At 43.4% G+C, this 22556-nt stretch overlaps 1 protein-coding gene across 1 annotated transcript in view; it reads left to right on the top strand.

Moving 5' to 3' along the window:
• The window catches only part of pde4dip (phosphodiesterase 4D interacting protein), a 176335-nt gene that overhangs the window by 67564 nt on the left and 86215 nt on the right, over positions 1 to 22556 (top strand). Inside the window, exons 6-7 of the mRNA XM_028586807.1 lie at positions 16960 to 17070; positions 19853 to 19929. Coding sequence (XP_028442608.1) covers positions 16960 to 17070; positions 19853 to 19929 — 188 coding nt within the window. The remainder of the gene's footprint in view (positions 1 to 16959; positions 17071 to 19852; positions 19930 to 22556) is intronic.

Genomic DNA, 22556 nt, shown 5'->3' with positions numbered 1-22556 from the left:
GCTTCCTCCCAAACAGCCTTCTAATGTGATTTCATTCAGGACCCCATGTCAGCTGAGATGATTTGCCGGCAGGCTTTGGTTTTCTATAAATGAACAACGCTTTTGATCCTGTCTTATAAAGTGGAGTTGGCTCTGGCCCGCTGTGGAGAAGAGGTGAATAATCCACTTCCAGCTCAGGCCTCGCTCTGCAGCCACAGTCTGCGTCCCAAACGTCTGGAGCCAGTGTGTTTCTGGGTGCTGTTAAAGAGATTCAGATCCTGTTTTCCTTCATGCCTCTTGTTCTCTTGGCATCATTAAAGCAAAAACAATGGCGCTCAGAGTAAATAGCCATGGAAACGCAGAGGGCGCTGCAGCTAAACACGGAGGCTGGCCAGAGTTTTTTTTTTCACCAGCGTGACCGGCTCCTTCCCCACTGAAACCACCGTCACAGGCTGCATGCAACACACTCGTCCTGACCTCGTCTTAATGTGCACTAAACACTTAGTTTAATCCTCGCTGTGCACATTACGGGATGTACGTTCAATTTCAATTAATTGTTATTTATAGTGAATTATCACCATGGACCATGGTCTCAGACTACTTCACAACAAAAATTGAAAATGTACAATTTAGCCAATATAAAAGGCAGAATTACATATAAAATATAAAATCATCGACACACAAAGGAATGTAATTGGAATACCACAGGTTAAAATTGTTAAGACATGAAATAAAACAACGAATGATAATGCATAATAAAATAAACAATGAAACAATGGTTCAAAAGTTATGGATTTTAAACATGTCCGTAATACTTTGAATAAAGAAATGGTTTAAATCTTGATTTAAAAATATCCTGCCTCCCTAACGTTGGATGGAAGACAATTCCAGAGGGAGGGTTGCACGAAAGGCAAAGGCCCGGTGATCAGCTGATCTTTGTTTTATATTTGGAACGATCAGAAGACCAGCATCCATAGAACGAAGGGGGCGTGTTGGGATATACAGTGTAAGCAGCTCACTTAAGTAGGCAGGCGCAAGTCCCTTTAAGGCTTTATAAGTCAAAAGAAGAACCTTAAAGGTCCCATGGCATGAAAATTTCACCTTATGAGGTATTTTTAACATTAATATGAGTTCCCCCAGCCTGCCTATGGTCCCCCGGTGGCTAGAAATGGCGATAGGTGTAAACCGAGCCCTGGGTATCCTGCTCTGCCTTTGAGAAAATGAAAGCTCAGATGAGCCGTTTTGGAATCTGCTTGTTATGAGGTCATAACAAGCAAGGTTACCTCCCCTTTCTCTGCTTTGCCCGCCCAGAGAATTTGGCCCACCAATGAGAGAGAGAGAGACATCATGGCTTTCAAACGAGAAAAGTGGCAGTTGGTCAAGGCCACACCCCCACCCTCCACCTTGCCCCCCCCTCTCCTCCTCAATAGCTACAGACACATCCTATGGAAAGCTCATTGTGGGACTGGCTGTAGTGGCTGTAGTTCTGCACCAAAGCTAAATTTTGGGACAGATACTTCAGATACAGTATTAGGGGACCACTAAGGTCTATATAAAAGAGACTTCAGATACAGTATTAGGGGACCACTAAGGTCTATATAAAAGAGACTTCAGATACAGTATTAGGGGACCACTAAGGTCTATATAAAAGAGACTTCAGATACAGTATTAGGGGACCACTAAGGCCTATATAAAAGAGACTTCAGATACAGTATTAGGAGACCACTAAGGCCTATATAAAAGAGACTTCAGATACAGTATTAGGGGACCACTAAGGTCTATATAAAAGAGACTTCAGATACAGTATTAGGGGACCACTAAGGTCTATATAACAGAGACTTCAGATACAGTATTAGGGGACCTCTAAGGTCTATATAAAAGAGACTTCAGATACAGTATTAGGGGACCACTAAGGTCTATATAAAAGAGACTTCAGATACAGTATTAGGGGACCACTAAGGTCTATATAAAAGAGACTTCAGATACAGTATTAGGGGACCACTAAGGCCTATATAAAAGAGACTTCAGATACAGTATTAGGGGACATCTAAGGTCTATATAAAAGCATCCAAAGAGCACCATGTCATGGGACCTTTAAAATCAGCCCGGGCTTGCATAGGTAACTAATGTAGAGCAGCCAGAACTGGTGAAATGTGGCTACATTCTTTTGTCTTACATTGTGCTTTTGCACAGCATCAAACCAATTTTAGAGGGTTAGAAAGTAAGTGTAAGGTCTCTTTTGTTAGAGTCTCGAAGCTAACACATCACATAGTATGTGTTTTTTTCGTCTTTTATTCCCCCTCACTGTATTAAAGTTGGCCGACAGGCTGGAAAAAGCCATCGCACGGCCTCCATCCATCGGTGTAGTTCCTTTCCAAAAAGACCCTGATGGGAGGCTGGCACTGAGCTAAAGACTCCCCACCAGCCGAGCCTCCGCTGCCACCTCCTTCGCACCGCACCATCCTTCACTCACATTCAGCTGCTGCCACCACATCTGGGAATGATTTTATTAAAAAAACCCAAAGAGCGAGGGAAAGTGAGAGGAGGCAGATGAAGTCGACGTTTAGATACCCTCCACCCCCTCGTAATGTCTCCTGTCTCTCGAGACACGGAGATCTGCAAACGTTAACGGTCTACAGAGGACTGTTCTTTTATGCTTTTTTTCGGAGTTCCCATTAGAAGTGAAAACTGCTTATTAGCTCTGATTTATTTTAGTTGCCTTGAGGTTTGAACCGACTGAGCCTCCTGCCGGGGACCACTTGCACATTGTTGATTTTGCAGCTGTGACTGTTTGTGTGCTTAAAGTTTGCGATCTACAGATCGGAGCTTTGAATTTGGTTTCTTTTAGTCTCGCATAGCCAGACGTGTAGCTCAGCGTCAATAACTTCGTCACTTCTCTCCTAAACTGATCAGCTGTTTTCAAGGGAGTCCCTTTTCTGTTAAACCAGTCAGAATCGGCCACGTATTTCACGAGCCAATCACAGCACAACATCCATGTTTTAAATGCGTTCTGTCATCTGTGGCTGTCAGTGTCATTTTTAGGCATCTTCACCCACGGCACTCTCGGCCTTCTTCCGGCTGAACGCTCCCTTCAAGTCCCTCGTTCCGGTCTTCGTGCCCATTCACTGCGACCACCAGTGTCTAGACTCCATCGGGGGATATGTTTGGGTTTTCTAACCCTTTAAAAAATATATACATTTTATACGATGGAGTCTAATCTCCAAAGACTCTGTTCTTTCATGTTTGCATATGTAACTTACAAATAAATCTTGCATACGTGCAACGAAGTACATTCGTACTCGACGTACATTCCCCCTGCTCTGGCTTTTCCCCTCTCATTCCCCCTGCTCTGGCGTTTCCCCCTCTCATTCCCCCTGCTCTGGCATTTCCCCCTCTCATTCCCCCCTGCTCTGGCGTTTCCCCCCTCTCATTCCCCCTGCTCTGGCGTTTCCCCCTCTTATTCCCCCCTGCTCTGGCGTTTCCCCCTCTCATTCCCCCCTGCTCTGGCGTTTCCCCCCTCTCATTCCCCCCTACTCTGGCGTTTCCCCCTCTCATTCCCCCTGCTCTGGCGTTTCCCCCTCTCATTCCCCCCTGCTCTGGCGTTTCCCCCTCTCATTCCCTCCTACTCTGGCGTTTCCCCCTCTCATTCCCCCTGCTCTGGTGTTTCCGAGCCCCTAAACCGGAGACATTTGGAAACACTTCTGACCCGTTTTGGTTTGGAATCTTGTTGGTTGTTTCAGTCCTTTGACAACACCGACACTGTCGCCAACGTTTCACCTCCTGATTGGGTCTTATCGGTCACGACGTCTCGTTCTCTGAGACTAAAGCTACTAACGTTACTACGGCAACTACCAGCAGTGGGCGGAGTCTCCACGCTGCCTCCTTTATGCCCAGTATACCAGGATGTTGATGAGATATTTTGGTTTGGGCGTGTTAGTTTAAACGGAGATTAGTTCTTCTACTGGAAATAAAAAACACGTGTGTGCACAGAGATCACTTTTGCCTCAAAACTCCACTTAAAAACCAAAATGTAGCGATGTAAATGTAGTCTAAGTCCGAAGAGGCACGTTTTGAACGGGCATTGCACTAGTTCTTTTAATGACGCTTTTCTTGCATTGGAAAGTCTTACTGAATATTGTTTCAGTCAATAATTTGAAGTCACCTTTTGCAGCATATTCACATATGAAGTTTGGTTAGCAATACTGTTCTTTGTTAATTTAAAGGTGCAGTAGGTAAGACTTATAAAACTAACTTTCTGTCATATTTGCTGAAACTGACCCTATGTTCCAGTAGAACTACATGAAGCAGGATCCTCTGGCACCACCTACAGCCTGTAGTGCGATTTGCCCAAATCCACCGCTCCCTGTTCAGATGCACCAATCAGGGCCAGGGGGGGTGTCTAACTGCGTGTCAATCACTACTCATGCATACACACGCATTAATTCTCCCTTGTGGGGGGAGGGGCTTAGGAGACCATTTTAGGCTTTAGCGGAAATGATGTTCAAAGTCCTGGATCTTCACAACCCTACCTACGGCACCTTTAAAGCTATAACTATATCTGATATTCTGCATTACACAGATCATTTTGTCTCACTGTAGCAACGTTTTATTTGACATTCTATGGTTGGTTCTTCTGACTGATGTTGACCTGTAGTTTATTACATCACTCTGTATTTTAATCGGTCGCTCTCTCACCACTCAGCAGGCTTTGCTTTGGAGACAGCCAGTCTTTTAATTTTCTGCTTGATAAATTTCCCCCATAAATGAATCTCTGAGCTGTGTTTTCTCTGAACGTCGGCCCAACTGTTTAGTCCGTCGTTACGAGCCTTGTGGTGTGAGGAGAACTGATTAGTCACTGGAAAATAACATGGAAATAAATATAGTTCCATCTCTGAAAAAATAAATTGGGGTTATTTTACACACTTGTTAAAAGTTTCTTGATGTATTTAGTTTTGGTTAGCAGTGTGAGAACAGTAGCGCGTGGCCTTCTCTCGCTCATTAATCTATTTTAAGGGTGAAGTGTAACGTAATCTGTTGCAGTGGCATTGAGTGTGATTTTATTATGAACATTTGCAATGAATCTCAATTATATGGATTCAGTGTGTGTGGTCAGACTTAATGTGGCTCGCAGTCTCCGTGCCATGCTCGCTAATAACAGCAGTGAGACCTCTGAAGTCTGCAGAAACCAGCTGTCGGAGTAATTTAATGCTGTTTCAAATCATCACACTCCATTTTATGGTTTAAAATACATAGAAACTGATCCGTGCTGTTTTGTATTTGCTTCTTTTCTCTGAATGTTTAATCTGATGTGAAAGCAACTATTGGTTGGTTCAAAAATCTGTAATTGCCGATTTAAATCTTAGACAGCAGGATAAAGATGCATGACGTGTCTCCAATTTCTCCTGTTGCACAAAAGTGAAGCCAAAATATCCTAATACACCTGTCCGACCAATCACAAATCAATCCCAGCTGTCAATCGTGATATTTCAGCTCGTCTTTATAGCATCGAATGACTGATAAAAATCCAACTGAAAAGAAAAATGAGCACTTGAACAAACATCAGCGTTAATCAGAAGTAGCTTGATTATGTAAAATAAATCCTAATTATTTTGGTCAGTATTGAAATCCCTATTATTTCACATGATGACTCATTAACTTTTGGTAAGATGTTGCATTTATTAAAGTTAAAAAAGCAGTGAAACAGTTTAACAAATCAACAGGGAAAAAACCTTGAACTGTGACATTTCGCTTCATACTTTCAGTGGTAGAAGTATTCAGATCCTTTAAGTAAGTAAAATTACTAATACAACACTGTAGAAAATACTCAGTTACAAGTAAAAGTCCTGCATTGAAAATGTTGCTCAAGTAAAAGTATGTAAGTATCATCAGGAAAATGTACTTAAAGTATTAAAAGTAAAAATATTGGAAATGATCCAAACTGTTAAAAACTCATTAAACATAATCGTAAAACATTGTATTTTATAAACTAAAAATACATGAAAAGTTATTAAAAAAAAAGTATATAGTATAGTAGTATACTGTAGTATAGTTTGTCATAAAAAGTCGTCATGCATCAATCATCAGGTATCACTCATTTTCATTTTGGCCACAGACACAACGGTCTTGGTACACCAGAATCTAAAATGTGAAGTTGCACTTTCAGCTTCATGGGACTTAAAGGTGCGCTAAGTGATATCACGCGCTCTTTAGGCTACAACATTTTTTGTCACATACAGCAAACATCTCCTCACTATCTGCTAGCTGCCTGTCCCCTGAACACACTGTAAAAAACATCTCCTCACTATCTGCTAGCTGCCTGTCCCCTGAACACACTGTAAAAACATCTCCTCACTATCTGCTAGCTGCCTGTCCCCTGAACACACTGTAAAAAACATCTCCTCACTATCTGCTAGCTGCCTGTCCCCTAAACACACTGTAAAAAAACATCTCCTCACTATCTGCTAGCTGCCTGTCCCCTGAACACACTGTAAAAAACATCTCCTCACTATCTGCTAGCTGCCTGTCCCCTGAACACACTGTAAAAAACATCTCCTCACTATCTGCTAGCTGCCTGTCCCCTGAACACACTGTAAAAATCATCTCCTCACTATCTGCTAGCTGCCTGTCCCCTGAACACACTGTAAAAAAACACGGTCTCTGTAGATAGCCCAGGCTCCACAAACGCCAACAAAAACAAACTGTGCCAACCTGCACCACCAAACATAACAGTGTTCCAGCCAATAACCGACAAGAAGGAGTTGGTTGAGCCATCACAGCAGCAGTATTAGCACGTACGCTACTTCTACATGACTGTTTCAGGAAGCACGAAAGAAAGGGGGAGGGGACAGGATGAGGAGGAGGGAGGGGCGAGCTAGCCTCCATTTTGTTTGATAATACTTCAAACGACAACAAGAAGTGACGTCACCCTACATCGCTTAGAGCACCTTTAAGTAAAATTATTTTACTTAAAGTGCCCATATTATGAAAAAAAAACACTTTTTCTGGGATTTGGGGTTTTATTTTGTGTATCTGGTGCTTCCATACGCATACAAACTTCATGGAAGTTGGAAAAAAATCCATCCATAATGTTTTGAGTGAGATACGGTTTCTGAATGTGTCCTGCTTTCAGTCTCCAGGTAAGCTGGTCAAATTCGGCACGGCTTTCTACGTCACTAGCCGAAACGAGGGGCCTAGGGGGGTAGCTAGCGCTAGCATGCTAGATTGTTCTCAATGGAAAAACACTGCTACAACACACACAAATTCACCTTCAAGTGAAGTCCCTCGTTTAGAAGAAGTCTCCCGACTAATCCTGCCTTGTACAGGCCAAAGTTGGAGAAACAGCTAGCTAGCTCATGTAGTCCTTACCTGGCTACTGAGCATGTGCGACTGACAACAAAGATGTTACAGAAGTTGAGATGTCTCACTCTGTAGCTAAAACAGAGAGCTCAACACACAGGGTGAAAAGAGGAGCTGCAGCAGTGTGCAGTACAACACAAATATGGTGTTTTTTGATAATTAAACCATGTAAACCTGTTCTGATACAATTTCAAATTACAATTATGAAAATGAGCATAATATGGCCTCTTTAAAGTAAATAGTATGGCCTAATTTGATCCCTTTTTTTTTCTTGCCTGTGTAAAACCAGGCCTCAGCCGGTTTGAGTCGAACTTAGACGGGCCGGTTCAAACCGCTGCAACTTTTCTGTCAAACGTCCTAAAAACATCATAAACATCAAAACATCATCTCGTCACACATCTTTGGTCTGAACTGGGACTTTAAAGTGCTTAAAATAAATTGACATTTGAACACATTTTGCCAAAATGCAATGTGAAAAAAACTACGTAAAATGACAGAAACCATTCTTGGGGAAATGTATTTAATGTGTACGTTGATTTATTTAGTTTGGCCCATATCCCATCAACCCCTTGGTTTAAAGCAGGGGTTTGATTCATAGATTGTACAAGTGCAGCCAAAACATCTGGATCGCCCGCTGGTTATTAAAATTAAAATGATCTGACCCTTTACATTGAATACAATAGACTCAGTGCAGTGCAGGTTTTATCTATCTCCCTTTTCTCTATGTCCATGATTTTAATTAGCTCCTGGGGATATTTTTAGTGGCTCTCTTGATGATTTAATTAGGTTTACAAATTATAATTTTTAACCACCACGTCTACCGTGGACCGTGGCAGCACAATAAACACAATCAGACATTCCCCCTGCAGAACTGCATTAGGGGTTTGGCACTGCCAGACAGCAGGGCTGGAAAATGTCGAACTAGCTGGCATCAAGGAGCTCCTGTTACCGGTAAAGGGGGAAAAACTCCCAGCGCTCTGCCAATCCTCAACACACACACACACACAGTCCAACACACATACAGTCACACAGTCTTACACACAAACACACGTCGCACACACACGTCACACACACACACACACACACACACACACATACAGTCTCACACACACACACAGTCACATACACACACACACACACACGTCACACGTCACACACACACACGTCTCACACACACACACACACACACACACACACACACACACACAAACACACACAGTCACACACAAACACACACAGTCTCACACACACACACACACGTCACACACACACATGTCACACACACACACATTCACACACACACACATTCACATATCCTAATCCTGGGACAACATGGCCCCTCTATGTACCCAGATACTTCAAATCCTAATCCTGGGACAACATGGCCTCCCTCTCTACCCAGATACTTCAGATCCTAATCCTGGGACAACATGGCCCCCCTCTCTACCCAGATACTTCAGATCCTAATCCTGGGACAACATGGCCCCCCTATGTACCCAGATACTTCAGGTCCTAATTCTGGGACAACATGGCCCCCCTCTGTACCCAGATACTTCAGATCCTAATCCTGGGACAACATGGCCTCCCTCTCTACCCAGATACTTCAGATCCTAATCCTGGGACAACATGGCCCCCCTCTCTACCCAGATACTTCAGATCCTAATCCTGGGACAACATAGCCCCCCTCTGTACCCAGATACTTCAGATCCTAATCCTGGGACAACATGGCCCCCCTATGTACCCAGATACTTCAGGTCCTAATCCTGGGACAACATGGCCCCCCTATGTACCCAGATACTTCAGGTCCTAATCCTGGGACAACATGGCCCCCCTCTGTACCTAGATACTTCAGGTCCTAATCCTGGGACAACATGGCCCCCTCTCTACCCAGATACTTCAGATCCTAATCCTGGGACAACATAGCCCCCCTCTGTACCCAGATACTTCAGATCCTAATCCTGGGACAACATAGCCCCCCTCTGTACCCAGATACTTCAGATCCTAATCCTGGGACAACATGGCCCCCCTCTGTACCCAGATACTTCAGGTCCTAATCCTGGGACAACATGGCCCCCCTCTGTACCCAGATACTTCAGGTCCTAATCCTGGGACAACATGGCCCCCCTCTGTACCCAGATACTTCAGGTCCTAATCCTGGGACAACATAGCCCCCCTATGTACCCAGATGTACCCAAAAAAGTCTTTCTGAGCTTTCTCTGTATAAATACCATATATGTTCACTAACTAGTCTAAAACAAGACACCTGCTTAGGCTTTCAGCTAAAATTGCAATCAGCAGTGTTTGATAGGCACCAGACTGAAATCTATTCTGTTTTGAATGTGTGGTTAACAGTTTTGACAGCAGTGTGTTACCATCTGAACAAAGTGCTGTAAATCTACAGTGTTGTGCACGTTGTGGTTAAAGTTATGGGATAAGTGTGTAGAGTTTTGAAAACTGTGTTCAAGCAATGAAAAACGAACTAGAGTTTGGTCCACATGAACTGCTGCTGTGCAGACTGGAGTTAGTTTTGCACATGTGACTCCAGTTGTGCCCACTGTCGTTTAGCAATCGAAAAAAACTGTAAGACTCAGTGGGGTAAAAGTTAGAGCATCGTGAGCCTGGAAAAAACGTTCTAATGCCTTTCTTTGTTCCCCTTCCTTCTCTCGTATTGGACTGTGCTCCGATATGTTGGAAAAGTCTGGCAGAATTAGGATGATTTCATTTCACAGGCACGTCGTGTTGCAATAAATTCAGCTTTTCTCTTTCTGTGCGTGACCTCTGGATGAGCCGCCGCAGCCGCCATCTCTCCTCCAACTCTCCTCCTCGGCTCCAGATTGGTTTTCAGTTGTAAGTGTAGGAGATGCACTTGTATCCAACTCCGTGAGTGTGTGTGTGTGTGTGTGTGTGTGTGTGTGTGTGTGTGTGTGTGTGTGTGTGTGTGTGTGTGTGTGTGTGTGTGTGTGCCTGTGCGTGTGTATGTGTGTGTGTTCGCGTCTGTCTGTCTGTCTGTCTCTGTTTATGTGTGTGTGTGTGTTTGCATATGCGTGTGTACGTGTGTACATGTGTGTGCGTGCATCTGTCTGTCTGTCTGTGTGTGAGTGTTTGTGTTAGTGTGTGTGCGTATGTGTTTGCATATGCGTGTGTACGTGTGTACATGTCTGTGCGTGCGTCTGTCTGTCTGTCTGTGTGTGTGTGTGTGTGTGTGTGTGTGTGTGTGTCTGTGTGTGTGTGTGCGCAGTGTGCGTGTCTCCACTTCAGTCTCTGATCACCTCTTCCAACATGTGTACCAACACGACATCCCAGAAATCTCATCTGGTTTGATTTTAAGTGGGGAATTATATTGTGGTTTTGGTTTTTTTTTTCAAACTCTGTCAAATATAGACTAGTTATAAAGTGTTGTCATCAGCAATATACTTTGGCTTCAGTCTCTCCTGCTGATTATTGGTTATTGACAAATGGCTCTGGCTAACGTGTTCGGAAGTCAGCCGACTTTTCTCCTTCATGAGGACTCTGGAGGTTGGCCGCGTGTGGCCAAAAGTTTGTGGACAGTCAAACGTTGCAGCTCGCAGTCCGTGTTCCACTTTCATCCAGTTCATCCAGTTCATCCTGAAGTTGTTGGATGGGGTCGAGGTCAAACAGTTGGTCACATAGACAAGCCGTGTATGTACAATTTCAACACGTCTTCATACATAAAAGACAGAATAGGTCGATTTTCAAAGACTCCCAAAACGACATATTTACTGCTGGCCGTTTTAAACACGTGACCACAGGGGCAAATTCATGTGACTGTCTTATATAAAGCACATTTAGTAAACCTTTGGAATATCTAAAACTCATTTAACTTTATAGATACATATATAAATAGACTTTTTTTTCCTTTTACTACGATTTTGTCTATTTTTTTTTGTCACTTTTTCCGACCATTTTCCACACTTTTTTTTTCATTTTCCACCCCCAGAAACCAAAGCACTGTTACGTTTCTCCGCCATGTTTCATTCATAAAATAGTGATGTTGTGGTGGCAGGAAAAACGAGGATACAAAAAATTATATAGTTTTCATACAGACTTTTGTATACATTATATATTCTATTGTATTATCATAATTTGTTTAACGTGCAAATTATTTTTTTTTACCTCAACCTGAAACCAGATAAAGACTTGCCCCCCCCCGTGATCTTTGCCGCCCCCCTGGGGGTGCCCGGACCCCAGGTTGGGAACCACTGTATTAGAGGATAGGAACAAATTGCCCATAACGTCGTTTGCAGGATTTGTTGGTTTTTGCAGAAACTATTTCACATTCAAGTTATCCGCATGCATCTGCTTTTCTGTCTGTGTGTAGCTCTCATATGTGCAGAATGTGACGCCAACATGTGTTCCCGAAGTCAGCCATATGCTCGTTTGTGTAGCTGTAATCTGCCGTCACTTCGTCTCATTGGACGGCCCGGCATGTGTGATCAGCAGCGTCTCACCACTTCGGCATTCCTCAGTGACAGCCGCAGGGCCACCACGGCTTCTGTAAATAGCCTCTGGATGGCTGCTGCTTCTCTGAGATCTGCAGAGACGTTGGGACTCTCTTCTGAGCTCAGGTGGAGCGCCAGCGCCTCCCCGTGGGCACAGGCCCGTTCATCTCATTAGGGTTCAAAACTAGGATCATACCTGGGGGGTTTACAGCAGGCTTACTGCATGGAATTGGCTTTTTTTCCTCTGACAGTGAGGCAGTAAACTCTTATTTTAACAGGAGGGTTCTTAAGTGAGTGAAGTTTTACAAGTTTGAATAAGTAAAGTATGGAAGTATTTTCTATTTCCTTTGGCTATCTTCCTTTTTAATTAGGTTTTGGACAGTTTCAGGTGGCAAGAAGTCAAGACGTCTAGCTAAAATAAAATGGGTTACACTTTACTTGAGGGCATGCCCGGATTATCCATAAGGGCACTTGGGCCAGTGCCCAGGGGCACCAACCATTCACAACCAGTGGGGGGGCACCACATGACACAAGTTTTAACAATATTTTCCGTAAATTGTTATATTATTCACTTGAAATTGTTGAAAGACCATAGATTACTCATCATGAACACTAATTTCACAATAATAATAATAATAATAATAAATTATAAATAAATCAATATTACATGGCCACTATCACTCCCCTCCCCAATCTGTCAGAGTTCAGTTGGTCTACGTCCACAAGTACGTGCAAATGTATCATTTAGGGGATGGGGGGGGTAACAATTATCAAAATTGGCCAGTTTAACCCCTCCACCTCAAATTTTGAGGTATAGTGCCCAGGGGCACCACATTGTCTTAATACGGGTCTGCTTGAGGGTATCTACAAGAGTTACATCATGAATAGGGTTGGGTACCGAAACGCGGCGCCAATAGGGCACCAGTTCCGATTTAAATGGTAGTAACAAGACCGAATAAGAATGACAATTTCGGTGCCTCATTTCGGTGCTTGACTTCTTTTTTTCAGAAGCATTGCTGCACGGTTGCTCTTGGGGGAATTACTGGAATTGTTGGGTCTTTTTAAATTATAGAGTGTGGTCTAGACCTACTCTATCTGTAAAGTGTCTTGAGATAACTCTTGTTATGAATTGATACTATAAATAAATTTAATTGAATTGAATTGCACGGGACGCTATATGGATTAAACACAATGGTTAAAATGCTGACAGCTTACATTGTTATAAGTTATTGTTATAAGTTATTATTACATTATTAATCAATCATTTGATTGTGATCATATGGCCTTAGCAATAAACAAGCCGTTCTTTAATGTCGCCGCCTGTTGTTTTGTGCTAATTTTTTTATATTTTATATTATACATTATAAATATATATATTTTGGTTCAGGCACCGTTTAGGCACCGGCACCCTTTTAAAAGTATCATTTTAGCACCGGTATCGAAAAAAAACCCAAACGATACCCAACCCTAGTCATGAACATGTCATAAACATTATAAACAAGTCATAAACATTTATGACATAACGCTTCTTTTAGTAAGTGTCATTTGGTTTTTGTCATGACAAGTTATGGTTAGGGTTAGGGTTCATGTGTCATGACTGTGTCAAAATTAGTTGAAAAGTCAGCAGAGACTCTATTTCAGTGTGAAGTTAGAATCATTCTCATAATTAAACTAATTTAAATGTTGTGGATAAAATATTCACTTTCCAATCTAAAAAAATAAATAAAAAATTCGACCCAATTGTAGCCGAAAGATGAAGACCAAATCAAAGCTTTACCGAGTCATGAGACAAAAGGGACGTTGCCGTCTCAGGAGAATGTCCTCCACCGAAAAACGCCCACATACGTAGTTTGGTTATATTACGCAATTACGACCCATATTAGAGTTTATAGTGACGCAGCCCTCTAGTGGTCGTAGTAGTTATGACAGGAGCAAAGCAGGAAGTGATGTGATGAAGTATAATTGCGACAAATTTCCTAGGCAGGTTGTGGGGTCAGGGGGGTGGATTTGTCAAACAAACACAGGACTTTGACCCCGAGTTCATGAAACATTTCATGAAAAAAGAAGTTGGGTGTGACATTTTTTATACAACCGGAGCTACGTCCAACACATTCTCACTCCCCATCGCGTAAAATACGGACGCTAAACACCTAAACGCGCTTTATCTAAACGCGCTTTATCTAAAAGTGCTGGGTCGGGACTACTGCTGTCCCTTGGCAGCATGGTGGCTCAGCAGTTAGCACATCTGCCTCACAGTAAGAAGGTTCTGGGTTCAAGTCCAGGTTGTTCTGGCCTTTTTATGTGTGGAGTTTTCATGTTCTCCCTGTGTTTGCGTGGGTTTCCTCCGGGTGCTGCGGTTTCTTCCCACCATAAAAAAACCAAACATGCATGCTAGGACTACAGTTGAAAATTAGCCGACTGGCTAACACTGGCGCATTTACAGAAATGTTGATTAATGTGCATTGTCCTAATCAAATAAACTTACAACCAACCAAACTTTTGACGCAGTTAGGTTAAGGAAAAGGTAAAGGGTGGGCTTATAAAAGGTACGTTTACATGACACGCGGGACAAGAACGGGACAGTTGGGTTTAGGAAATTTGACATAAACCCCGGTCTCCTGGGTGAAAGTCTTTCATACTACTCGCTACTGTTGTCTCTCTTAACACTACGTCATCTTCAAATTTTAAATGGTCACACTGTAGCTGCTCTGTCTACGTTGGTTCCAAAACCCAGTTCAAGGTCCGAGCGCATTACGAGATCTGCTGCAAATGGACTTTTTCCTTTACCAGCTTTTAGAAACTGTTATGGACAGCGATCTTTTTTCTATATGTGCTATATATGTCTTTATGTGCTCACTAAAGTCTGGAATGACATTCCACAGCACATCAGAACTTTAACGTCAATAAGATCATTTAAATTAACATTTGCTCGCTATTTAATGGAGAGGTATACCTGCGACCATTAAGTCAGCTTTATGGCTTTGCCCTGTTGCTCATTCTCCTGGTCTGTGTGTTTGTTACTGTTTCTGTCTAGGAGTTTTTGTTGTGTATGTGGTGTTTATGTTCTGCAGAGCAGGAACCTGCTGAAAATCAGTTTTACACTGAGTCAGGCCCGATTGTCTTTCATCTTTTCCTGTTTAAGAAATGAAATGAAATGAAGCGCCGCGTAACTGCTGCTCTGCCCAGTGCGTTCTACACAGACACTGAAGGGTGTTTTTTGCGTCTTATCTGACGCCGACAGCCACTTATTTTACGAGTTCGGAGTGAGAACGGGTTGGAATTCTCCCTCCCATCTTTCCTCGACCGTACAAACTTTTTCCATCATGGAAGAGCATTCTTTCCCCCTTTAGTCTTCTTGTTCTCTCTCACTGGTCGTCTTCTAACTCCATATTAGCGTTGCGTCCAGCAGCTGTCAGTCACGCTGAAGCTTCTCCCCAGCCAGTGAGAGGAAACTGCTCACCAGTTGTCCTCTATAGGCCTCACTCTGATCGTATTATTAGACCCTCTGTGTGTATGGAGGCTCCTGTTGATGGAGCTGAAGGCTGTAACACTTAACACCTATCGGTATCCTTTATTAGAAGATCTTTAACAAAAGTCCACTGGTACTTTTTTTAAGGGTATTTTGCATCAAGTCTTTCTTTATGTTTAGTCATATCTACAGCTATCCTGTCATTGGCGGAAGACGTAGACGGTATGCAAAACAGCTGTGCAGCTCCCAAACATTCACTCCCCACAAGGTTTTGTGTCGAGATAACACCCCACTTCATCTCCCTTTACTTTTGGTAGAGGCTTTGTTTTAGGCAAATGTAACAACAGGTTATTATAGTAAGTGAACAAATGACCAATGCTGTCATTTCTGTCTCTTTTAATCTCAAGTCGACCATCTTTAGCCTGACAAACCAGACCCACATCCAGATGTTGGGTCTTGGAACTCACCATTGGTCAGGGCTCAATGCGAGGGGCGGGATAAATGGTTGTTTTTCAAATTCCCTCTGCACACAACAGGATAGCGCTACAACTAACCAGAGCAACGAAGAAGATAGCGAAGCTAGTTGATAGATTAAACTTTTGCCGTATCCGGTCGGCAAAACTCCGAACACATCTTCCTTTTTTAAGAAGGATTTCTGCGCCGTACTTTTCTCAAAGAAAAGCTGAACTCCAAGTCTTCCAGAAGACCGCTGTTCTCCAGCAGCAGCAGAAGCCCCGCCCACCGACTCGATATGATTGGCCTGACCAGAGTTTGGTTTTTCCAGCTCGAAATTCAACAAAGAGTGCCTAGACCCCCCCTGGCTGCAAATTAAATGTGCTGCCGCTGTCTAGATTTCTAGGCTAGACCATCTTAGTTAAGGTCAAATTGAAGAAAAAAACTCATCAAATCTCCAACACGTTCACAAGTCTGTATGTTAAGAGGCTTCCACAGCAGCTCAGCACTTGTGCCTGTTATCAACACACACACACACACGTTTGTGGCACTATCTTTGTGGGGACCCGTCATTGACATAATGCATTCCCTAGCCCCTTAACCTTACCTTAACCATCACAACTAAATGCCTAACCTTAACCCTTACCCTAACCTTAACCATAACCTAATTCTATCCCTAATCCTAAAACCAAGTCTTAACCCTCAAACAGCCCTTTAAACTTGTGGGGTCCAGCATTTTGGCCCCACAAAGCAGCCCGGAGCCCAAAAGTATACTGGACTCCCGGTTTTTGGACCCCACGAATATAGTTAAACAAGAACACACACACATACATACACACACACACACACACACACACACACACACTCTCACACTCTCCTGGTTCACATTCTTGGCATGACTTTGTCGTGGTAAAAAAGGAAACATCCCCCCTCCCTCTGTGTGCCACCGCTGACCCTCCTGTAACAGATCCAAACTGAGAGGGGCTCACATCTACTTCACGTTTGGTCCCCGACTCTGTTCTCGTCCCTGCGTGTTGACGTGTGAGAGCAGGAGAGAGCAGATCTAAGTTCTGTATCATCGTGGACAGTTAGATTTTTCAGTCGGGCGCTGCTGTTTCCCCTTCAGCCCTGTCTTTCCACATAATATGCACGTCTAAATGGGGGGCTGCGATGCCCCCTACAAAGGAGCTGACTGTCCCCATGACTAACTCTGGTTTCCGCGGTTGCCGCACTATCTCGCAGCACCTGAACGACCTGAAGAAGGAGAACTTCAGCCTGAAGCTCCGGATCTACTTCCTGGAGGAGAAGATCCAGCAGAAGTTCGAGGAGAGCGGCGATGACGTGCACAAGAGGGTGAGTGAGAACTTCGATGATGATACAGGAGATGATCAAACTCCACTGTGTGTGCATGCACCTGATGCATTTGTGTAGTATACCTGCTGTCTAACTTGTTGTTTCCACAGCTGCAGACAGAGGTGGAATGGAACTAAGTACACATTTGAGCTACTTGCACATTACTTGAGTCTTTTCTTTTCGTGCCACTCTCTACTTCTACTCCGCTACATTTCAGAGAGAAATATTGTACTTTTTACTCCACTACATTCATCTGACAGCTTTACTTACTAGTTACTTTACACATTAAGATTCTTTAAAGTTCAGCTGGAACAAATAGCCGATTAAAGACTTAGTTGATTGACAGAACTGTTTGGATCGTTTCCAGTTCCTAAAATGGGAGGATTTTTCTGCATCGAGTACATTTTCCTGATGATACCGACTTTGATTTAAGTTACATTTCCAATGCAGGACTTTTACTTGTAACAGAGTATTTTTACAGTGAGGTATTAGTACTTTTACTGAAGTAAAGGATCTGAATACTTCTTCCACCTCTGACTGCAGGTTTGACAGTTATGAGTTCTGACAGCATATAGTTTCTGCCTGTGAGGCTGATTTAGAGAGATTACATTTAGTCTTAGTGCTGTCAGAGCATAGACTGTAAAATATTAATGGACAGCGCATGTGTGACGTCACCCATTGGTTTGTGGAGATCTGCCGTTACGGGCGCAGCCATCCTGGTTGCGGATGTGGCGATTTTAGACGAGAGGGAGGAGAGGGAGCCCTTACACTCTACGTAACGTTACACACTTTCACAGGCAACCACATCTTATTCTAAAACTAGCGATTGAGACCATAAACTCATTCTGAAGATGTTTACTGAGGTACTAAATCAAGAGAGAAGTGGGTCACTTTCTCATAGACTTCTACAGAAACAGACCTCCTTTTGCACCCGCACGTTCCCATGGCAACAGGGGAAAATGGCTGCTCTTGTGTGAAGTAAATGCAACATTTTTCAACTTTCTGCTAAGATATATGTGACTTTTTTGCAACAAAAATGCGGGGATTATGAAATCATGCAAGCCCCGCATATTTTGCGCGGAAATCAGCAATTTATGCGGCGAAAGTGCGGCAAAAAAATTTAAAAAAAAGCCAAAGGAACAGGTACTTTAGGCCTCTCAGCCTCTACGGAGCACCCAAAGGAACCGAAAATGTGAACTCTTTGGTTTCGTCCACAGAGCTGTGAAGCAGTATTTTTTATTTATCAAATTGTGAGAACTCCAAATAGAAAAATGCGATGAATAAACAGAATTAAAAAGCATCTAGTTATAAGAACATGTCTTCTCATTTTACAGCTAACTGGCTTAATGGGCTTTTCAAAATATCATTTCAGACGCGTGAAAGCCCAAAATGTGATTTGTTATCAGTGTGATCTCAGTGTGAGACAAGCCTGTTTGCTGTGGACAGCGCTCAACAGTGTTTTCTCGCAGAAGAAAACCTAATTGTTTTTGACATCAAACCTGGATGAAAAACACTTCAAACTAATCTACTTAACAAAAAAATATGTTTTCTCAGTGAAAATATGTAGAAACATAAAAGAAAGAGCTTTAAATGCGCTGTGTTACTGTTATTATTGAAGGGCACAAACAGGCAGTGCGGTGTCTAGAGAGACACACTGTCTGCTGAGAGGATGGTTGTTTTATCTGCCCCTGCAGTAACTGTCCCACTTGTTTCCAGTCGCTCTATAGACCCAGTGACCCACATTGTGTTACCCTGAGAACCCTCCGGCCTGCTGTTTGCATGCATGCGTGCACACTGCACAGTGCAGCACGCACTCCACTCGTTTGGTTTCATCCGTGCCCTTTTCATGTAGGGTAGAAGCAGCAGCACTATTGTTGTGTTGTGTGACAGTCAGTAATCGGACCTGCTCGAGCATTGAGCTGTAATTCCAGAAAAATAAATCCTTCCCATCCCCCCCCACCCCCGCAGGCAGATATACCTGCACGTGAGAGCACTGACGGCCAGTTCAGTCCGGTTTGTTGCTGCGTTCAGAGCCAAAAAGTTAAAAGTGGAGGCGTTGCTGGGTGTAGGGGGAGCAGGGGGAGTCTTTAACATTACACTATAGGGGGGATGTGGGGGGGGGGGTATAGTGGAGACGGATACAGCAGGTGCTCATATCCCTTCCCGCTATTTATAGTTGTGCAGAGCTCCCTGAAATGCATGTCAACATTTGGGAAGCTCATTTTGTGTCTCTCTGCAGCACTGAGCAGAACTTCGTCTGAAAGAAATGTGAGAGAATTATATGATTTATATAATTTATACTTTTTATTGATCACCAACAGGGAAATTACAATTTAAACTCTTTGTGTTTGTGAGAACACACTACGCACAGGCCTGAAATACACACACACACACACACACACACATGCTCAGGTCCTATGCATGCACAAATGGAGAGATGTCAGAGTGAGGGGGCTGCGACTGCTGGACAAGAGCACTTTGGCAGTGCCCCCCGGTTCCCAACCCAACTCCCCACAGACTGAGCTACTGCCACCCCACAAAAGAAATAACACCGGAGATATGTTGGTTTTGGTGACATGAGAAATGAAAACAATGGTTCTAGCATTATTCTGCCAACAGCAGGCTGTTGTTGTTTAATCATTGTTCATGTGTAAAGTGTGTTTGTAGCCGTAACGTGGGACCAGAAGCATGAAAATCAGCAGCAAATCAGAAAGAAAAAAATCTTCAATGCTCTTCCTATGTGCAGATTGTGATTGTTCTGTTTGATGAATCTCTTTACCAGAACATCGAGCTGAAGGTTGATGTGGAGAGTCTGAAAAAGGAACTCGAGGAGAAAGAGCAGCTTCTGGACAAAGCTCTGTGAGTATTTCACTTCTTCCAGCACGCATAACCAATCACGTTTCACACAGCGACCATGAGCCCATCAGTTTGAGAGTCCTCCGGGCCGTGGACCTCCAAAAATGTGTCCAACCAATCGCTCAGCGGCAGTATATTACATCCCTGGGTCAGTCTGAGTCTGCTTGTGCTGCACAGATTTGTCGAAACGCCTTCAGGGAGAGCTGACAGAGAACTACACTCTTGGAAATGTCTGTGTGTTAACAGTTGTATGACTGTATATTTTAACAGAAGTAGTCCATAGAACAGTGGTGTTTCCCAGTTGTGTTTCTGTTTATTTGCATTTCGAATTGTGATTTGGCACCAAGCGTCATTGTGTCAAAAAAAAGCCTTAAGAGCGCTGGAAAAGCGCAAAAAAAACCGCTTGAAAAAGCCTCAAAAGGGTAAAAAAAAAGCTTTCAATTAATTAAAGAATTTTATTAAATTTTTTTTTATAGAATTACTAACTGAGCAGCTTTGTCTGAAACAATTTTAAATAACAGAAAATGATCTGTATATTAACTGTAGCTACACACAAAATTCCCGTTTTTTTAAATTACGGGACAAAGGGCCGAATGAGCTGCCAGAACTTTTTTTTCTGTTATTTTTTTACGGATTTATTTTCTTAGAGTTTTTCATCGCTAGTTTGAACATTTCCCATGAGTCCTTGGGTACGTCAGAGCCCGGGCGCCCTCGGGACCCGGCGGGCCCGCTGGCCTGTACGCTCACCTATCTATCACAACACGCACTAGGCCCTGAGGAATGCCATGTACGGGACTCACTGAAATGCTTTTGAAGAGGATGAAGTGGCTCTGTGTTCTGGGACGGAGGACGCAGAGGTGGAGGGTGGAGGGTGAAGGACCCACTGAGGGGGGGAGGGAGTAGAGTAGAGAGAGAGAGTTTGGGAGAGTAAAGGGCAGAGGTGTCTTTTGGTTTGTTGTGTTGCTGAGTCAGGAACTATTTGAGCCCCGGCACCTGTCTGTGAGACAGCTGTCGGCCTCTTATCGCTTCCTTTAACCCGTCTGCGGACTCACTCGCCAAACGGTGTGATGATATGGAGTCTGCAAAACACAAAATATGTCCAGTAGCAAAGTGTACGAATGTTTGCAGCCTATGTTTTCCATGCACCGTTATTCCAACAGTGTTTGAGTGAACAAGAGTTTAATTAAAGGGTCAGTTCTCAAAGATCCTAATCCTAAACATGCATATAGTTGAGGTTTGTCCAGGTTTTGACATATCAGACTTTACTGTTAGACATCGCTGTCAACTGTTTCCATAGGAACTATTTCTCCAGTAGAAAGTAGTTCCAATGACAACTGTTAATGACATCAGCCCAGTGGTTCAGAAGCTGTCGATATCTTCTATAATAGACGCGATGGCAGCCATCTTTGTTGTAAGCAAATTCAACCCAAGTGCTCTTTGGTGACGTGGTTGATTCCGTTACTGTTGGTGATCTGTCCATCATCGTATAAAGCCAGCCCTGACAATTTGATTGGTCCGAACAGCTCTTGTTCAAGCATAGTTGCTCCACAACGGATCAAGTCCAGACCAAACTTCCGGACCTCAAATGTTGTGGGCGGGGGCTAAATTCGGCTGGCATCCAGGTTAAGAAATCTCAAAAGATATCTGAAAACCGGGACACATGAAAGTATCTTGATGGACAGATACGACCGGAGTGAAGTGACAAAATGTGGTGAACTGATCCTTTAGGTTGGGTTCAGGTAAATAAACTAGAAGAAGGAATGATGGTTGTTCTTTAGAGCATTGACACAACATTGGCATTAGAATAATACTGCAGAGTGTGGCCAGGTTGGCTCAGTGGATAGAGCAGGCGCACAAATACTGAGAGGTTTAAGCCTCGACACAGAGGTCCTGGGTTCAAATCTGACCTGTGAAGATATCCCGCATGTCTTCCCCCTCTCTCTCACCTAGCTGTCCTGTCAAATAAAGGCTGAAAAGCCCAAAAATAATCTTAACAAAGAATAATACTGCAGAGTCATTAAGTATTAGAGATTTTGTGCCAGTCGGTCAACCTTATATTCTTACAAAATACTCTTTGCTTTATGAGTGCACTTGGATTAAATGATGCGTGTGAGGTTTTGAGGAAAAGAAGAACTGGTTGATTATTTTCCTTCAGATGGATGTGAGAAAAACACCATGTAAGCTCAGTTACATGGTGTTGTCATGCAGCGTTTAGCTCAATTAGCTCAATCCGTCAATTTAGCGCTTTGTCAAAATAAGGAAAAGGAGCAGAGGTTGGAGTCTTTGTGGAAGGTGGAGTTGAGCGCGAGGTCAGAGCCGAGGCTCTCTGTGCCAGGCTGATTTCATAAATAAACTCTCAGGCCACAGTTTATCATTAGAGCTATTAACAGAACGGAGCCTGGCTGATAGATGTGGGGAGGAAAAGCTGAGTGTGACCTTCTGGCTGTCGCTGAGTGCTGGAGCGGTGACAGACTCGGAAAGGTCCGCAGACGTTTCCCCTCGGGAATCCATGTTTCCTTTCCCCCACTTCAAGTCTTTTAGTTATTACCCTCCGCCATTCAGGGTCTGTTTTCAGCTCCATCTCTCTGCTTGTTGGCACAGTGTCTCAAAAATCATGCAGACACATTTCA

This window comes from Perca flavescens, chromosome 9 (assembly GCF_004354835.1).
Source record: "Perca flavescens isolate YP-PL-M2 chromosome 9, PFLA_1.0, whole genome shotgun sequence".
In the NCBI taxonomy this organism is placed as follows: domain Eukaryota; kingdom Metazoa; phylum Chordata; class Actinopteri; order Perciformes; family Percidae; genus Perca; species Perca flavescens.
Note: the sequence above shows the minus strand (reverse complement) of the source record. Positions and strands in the feature narration are given on the sequence as shown.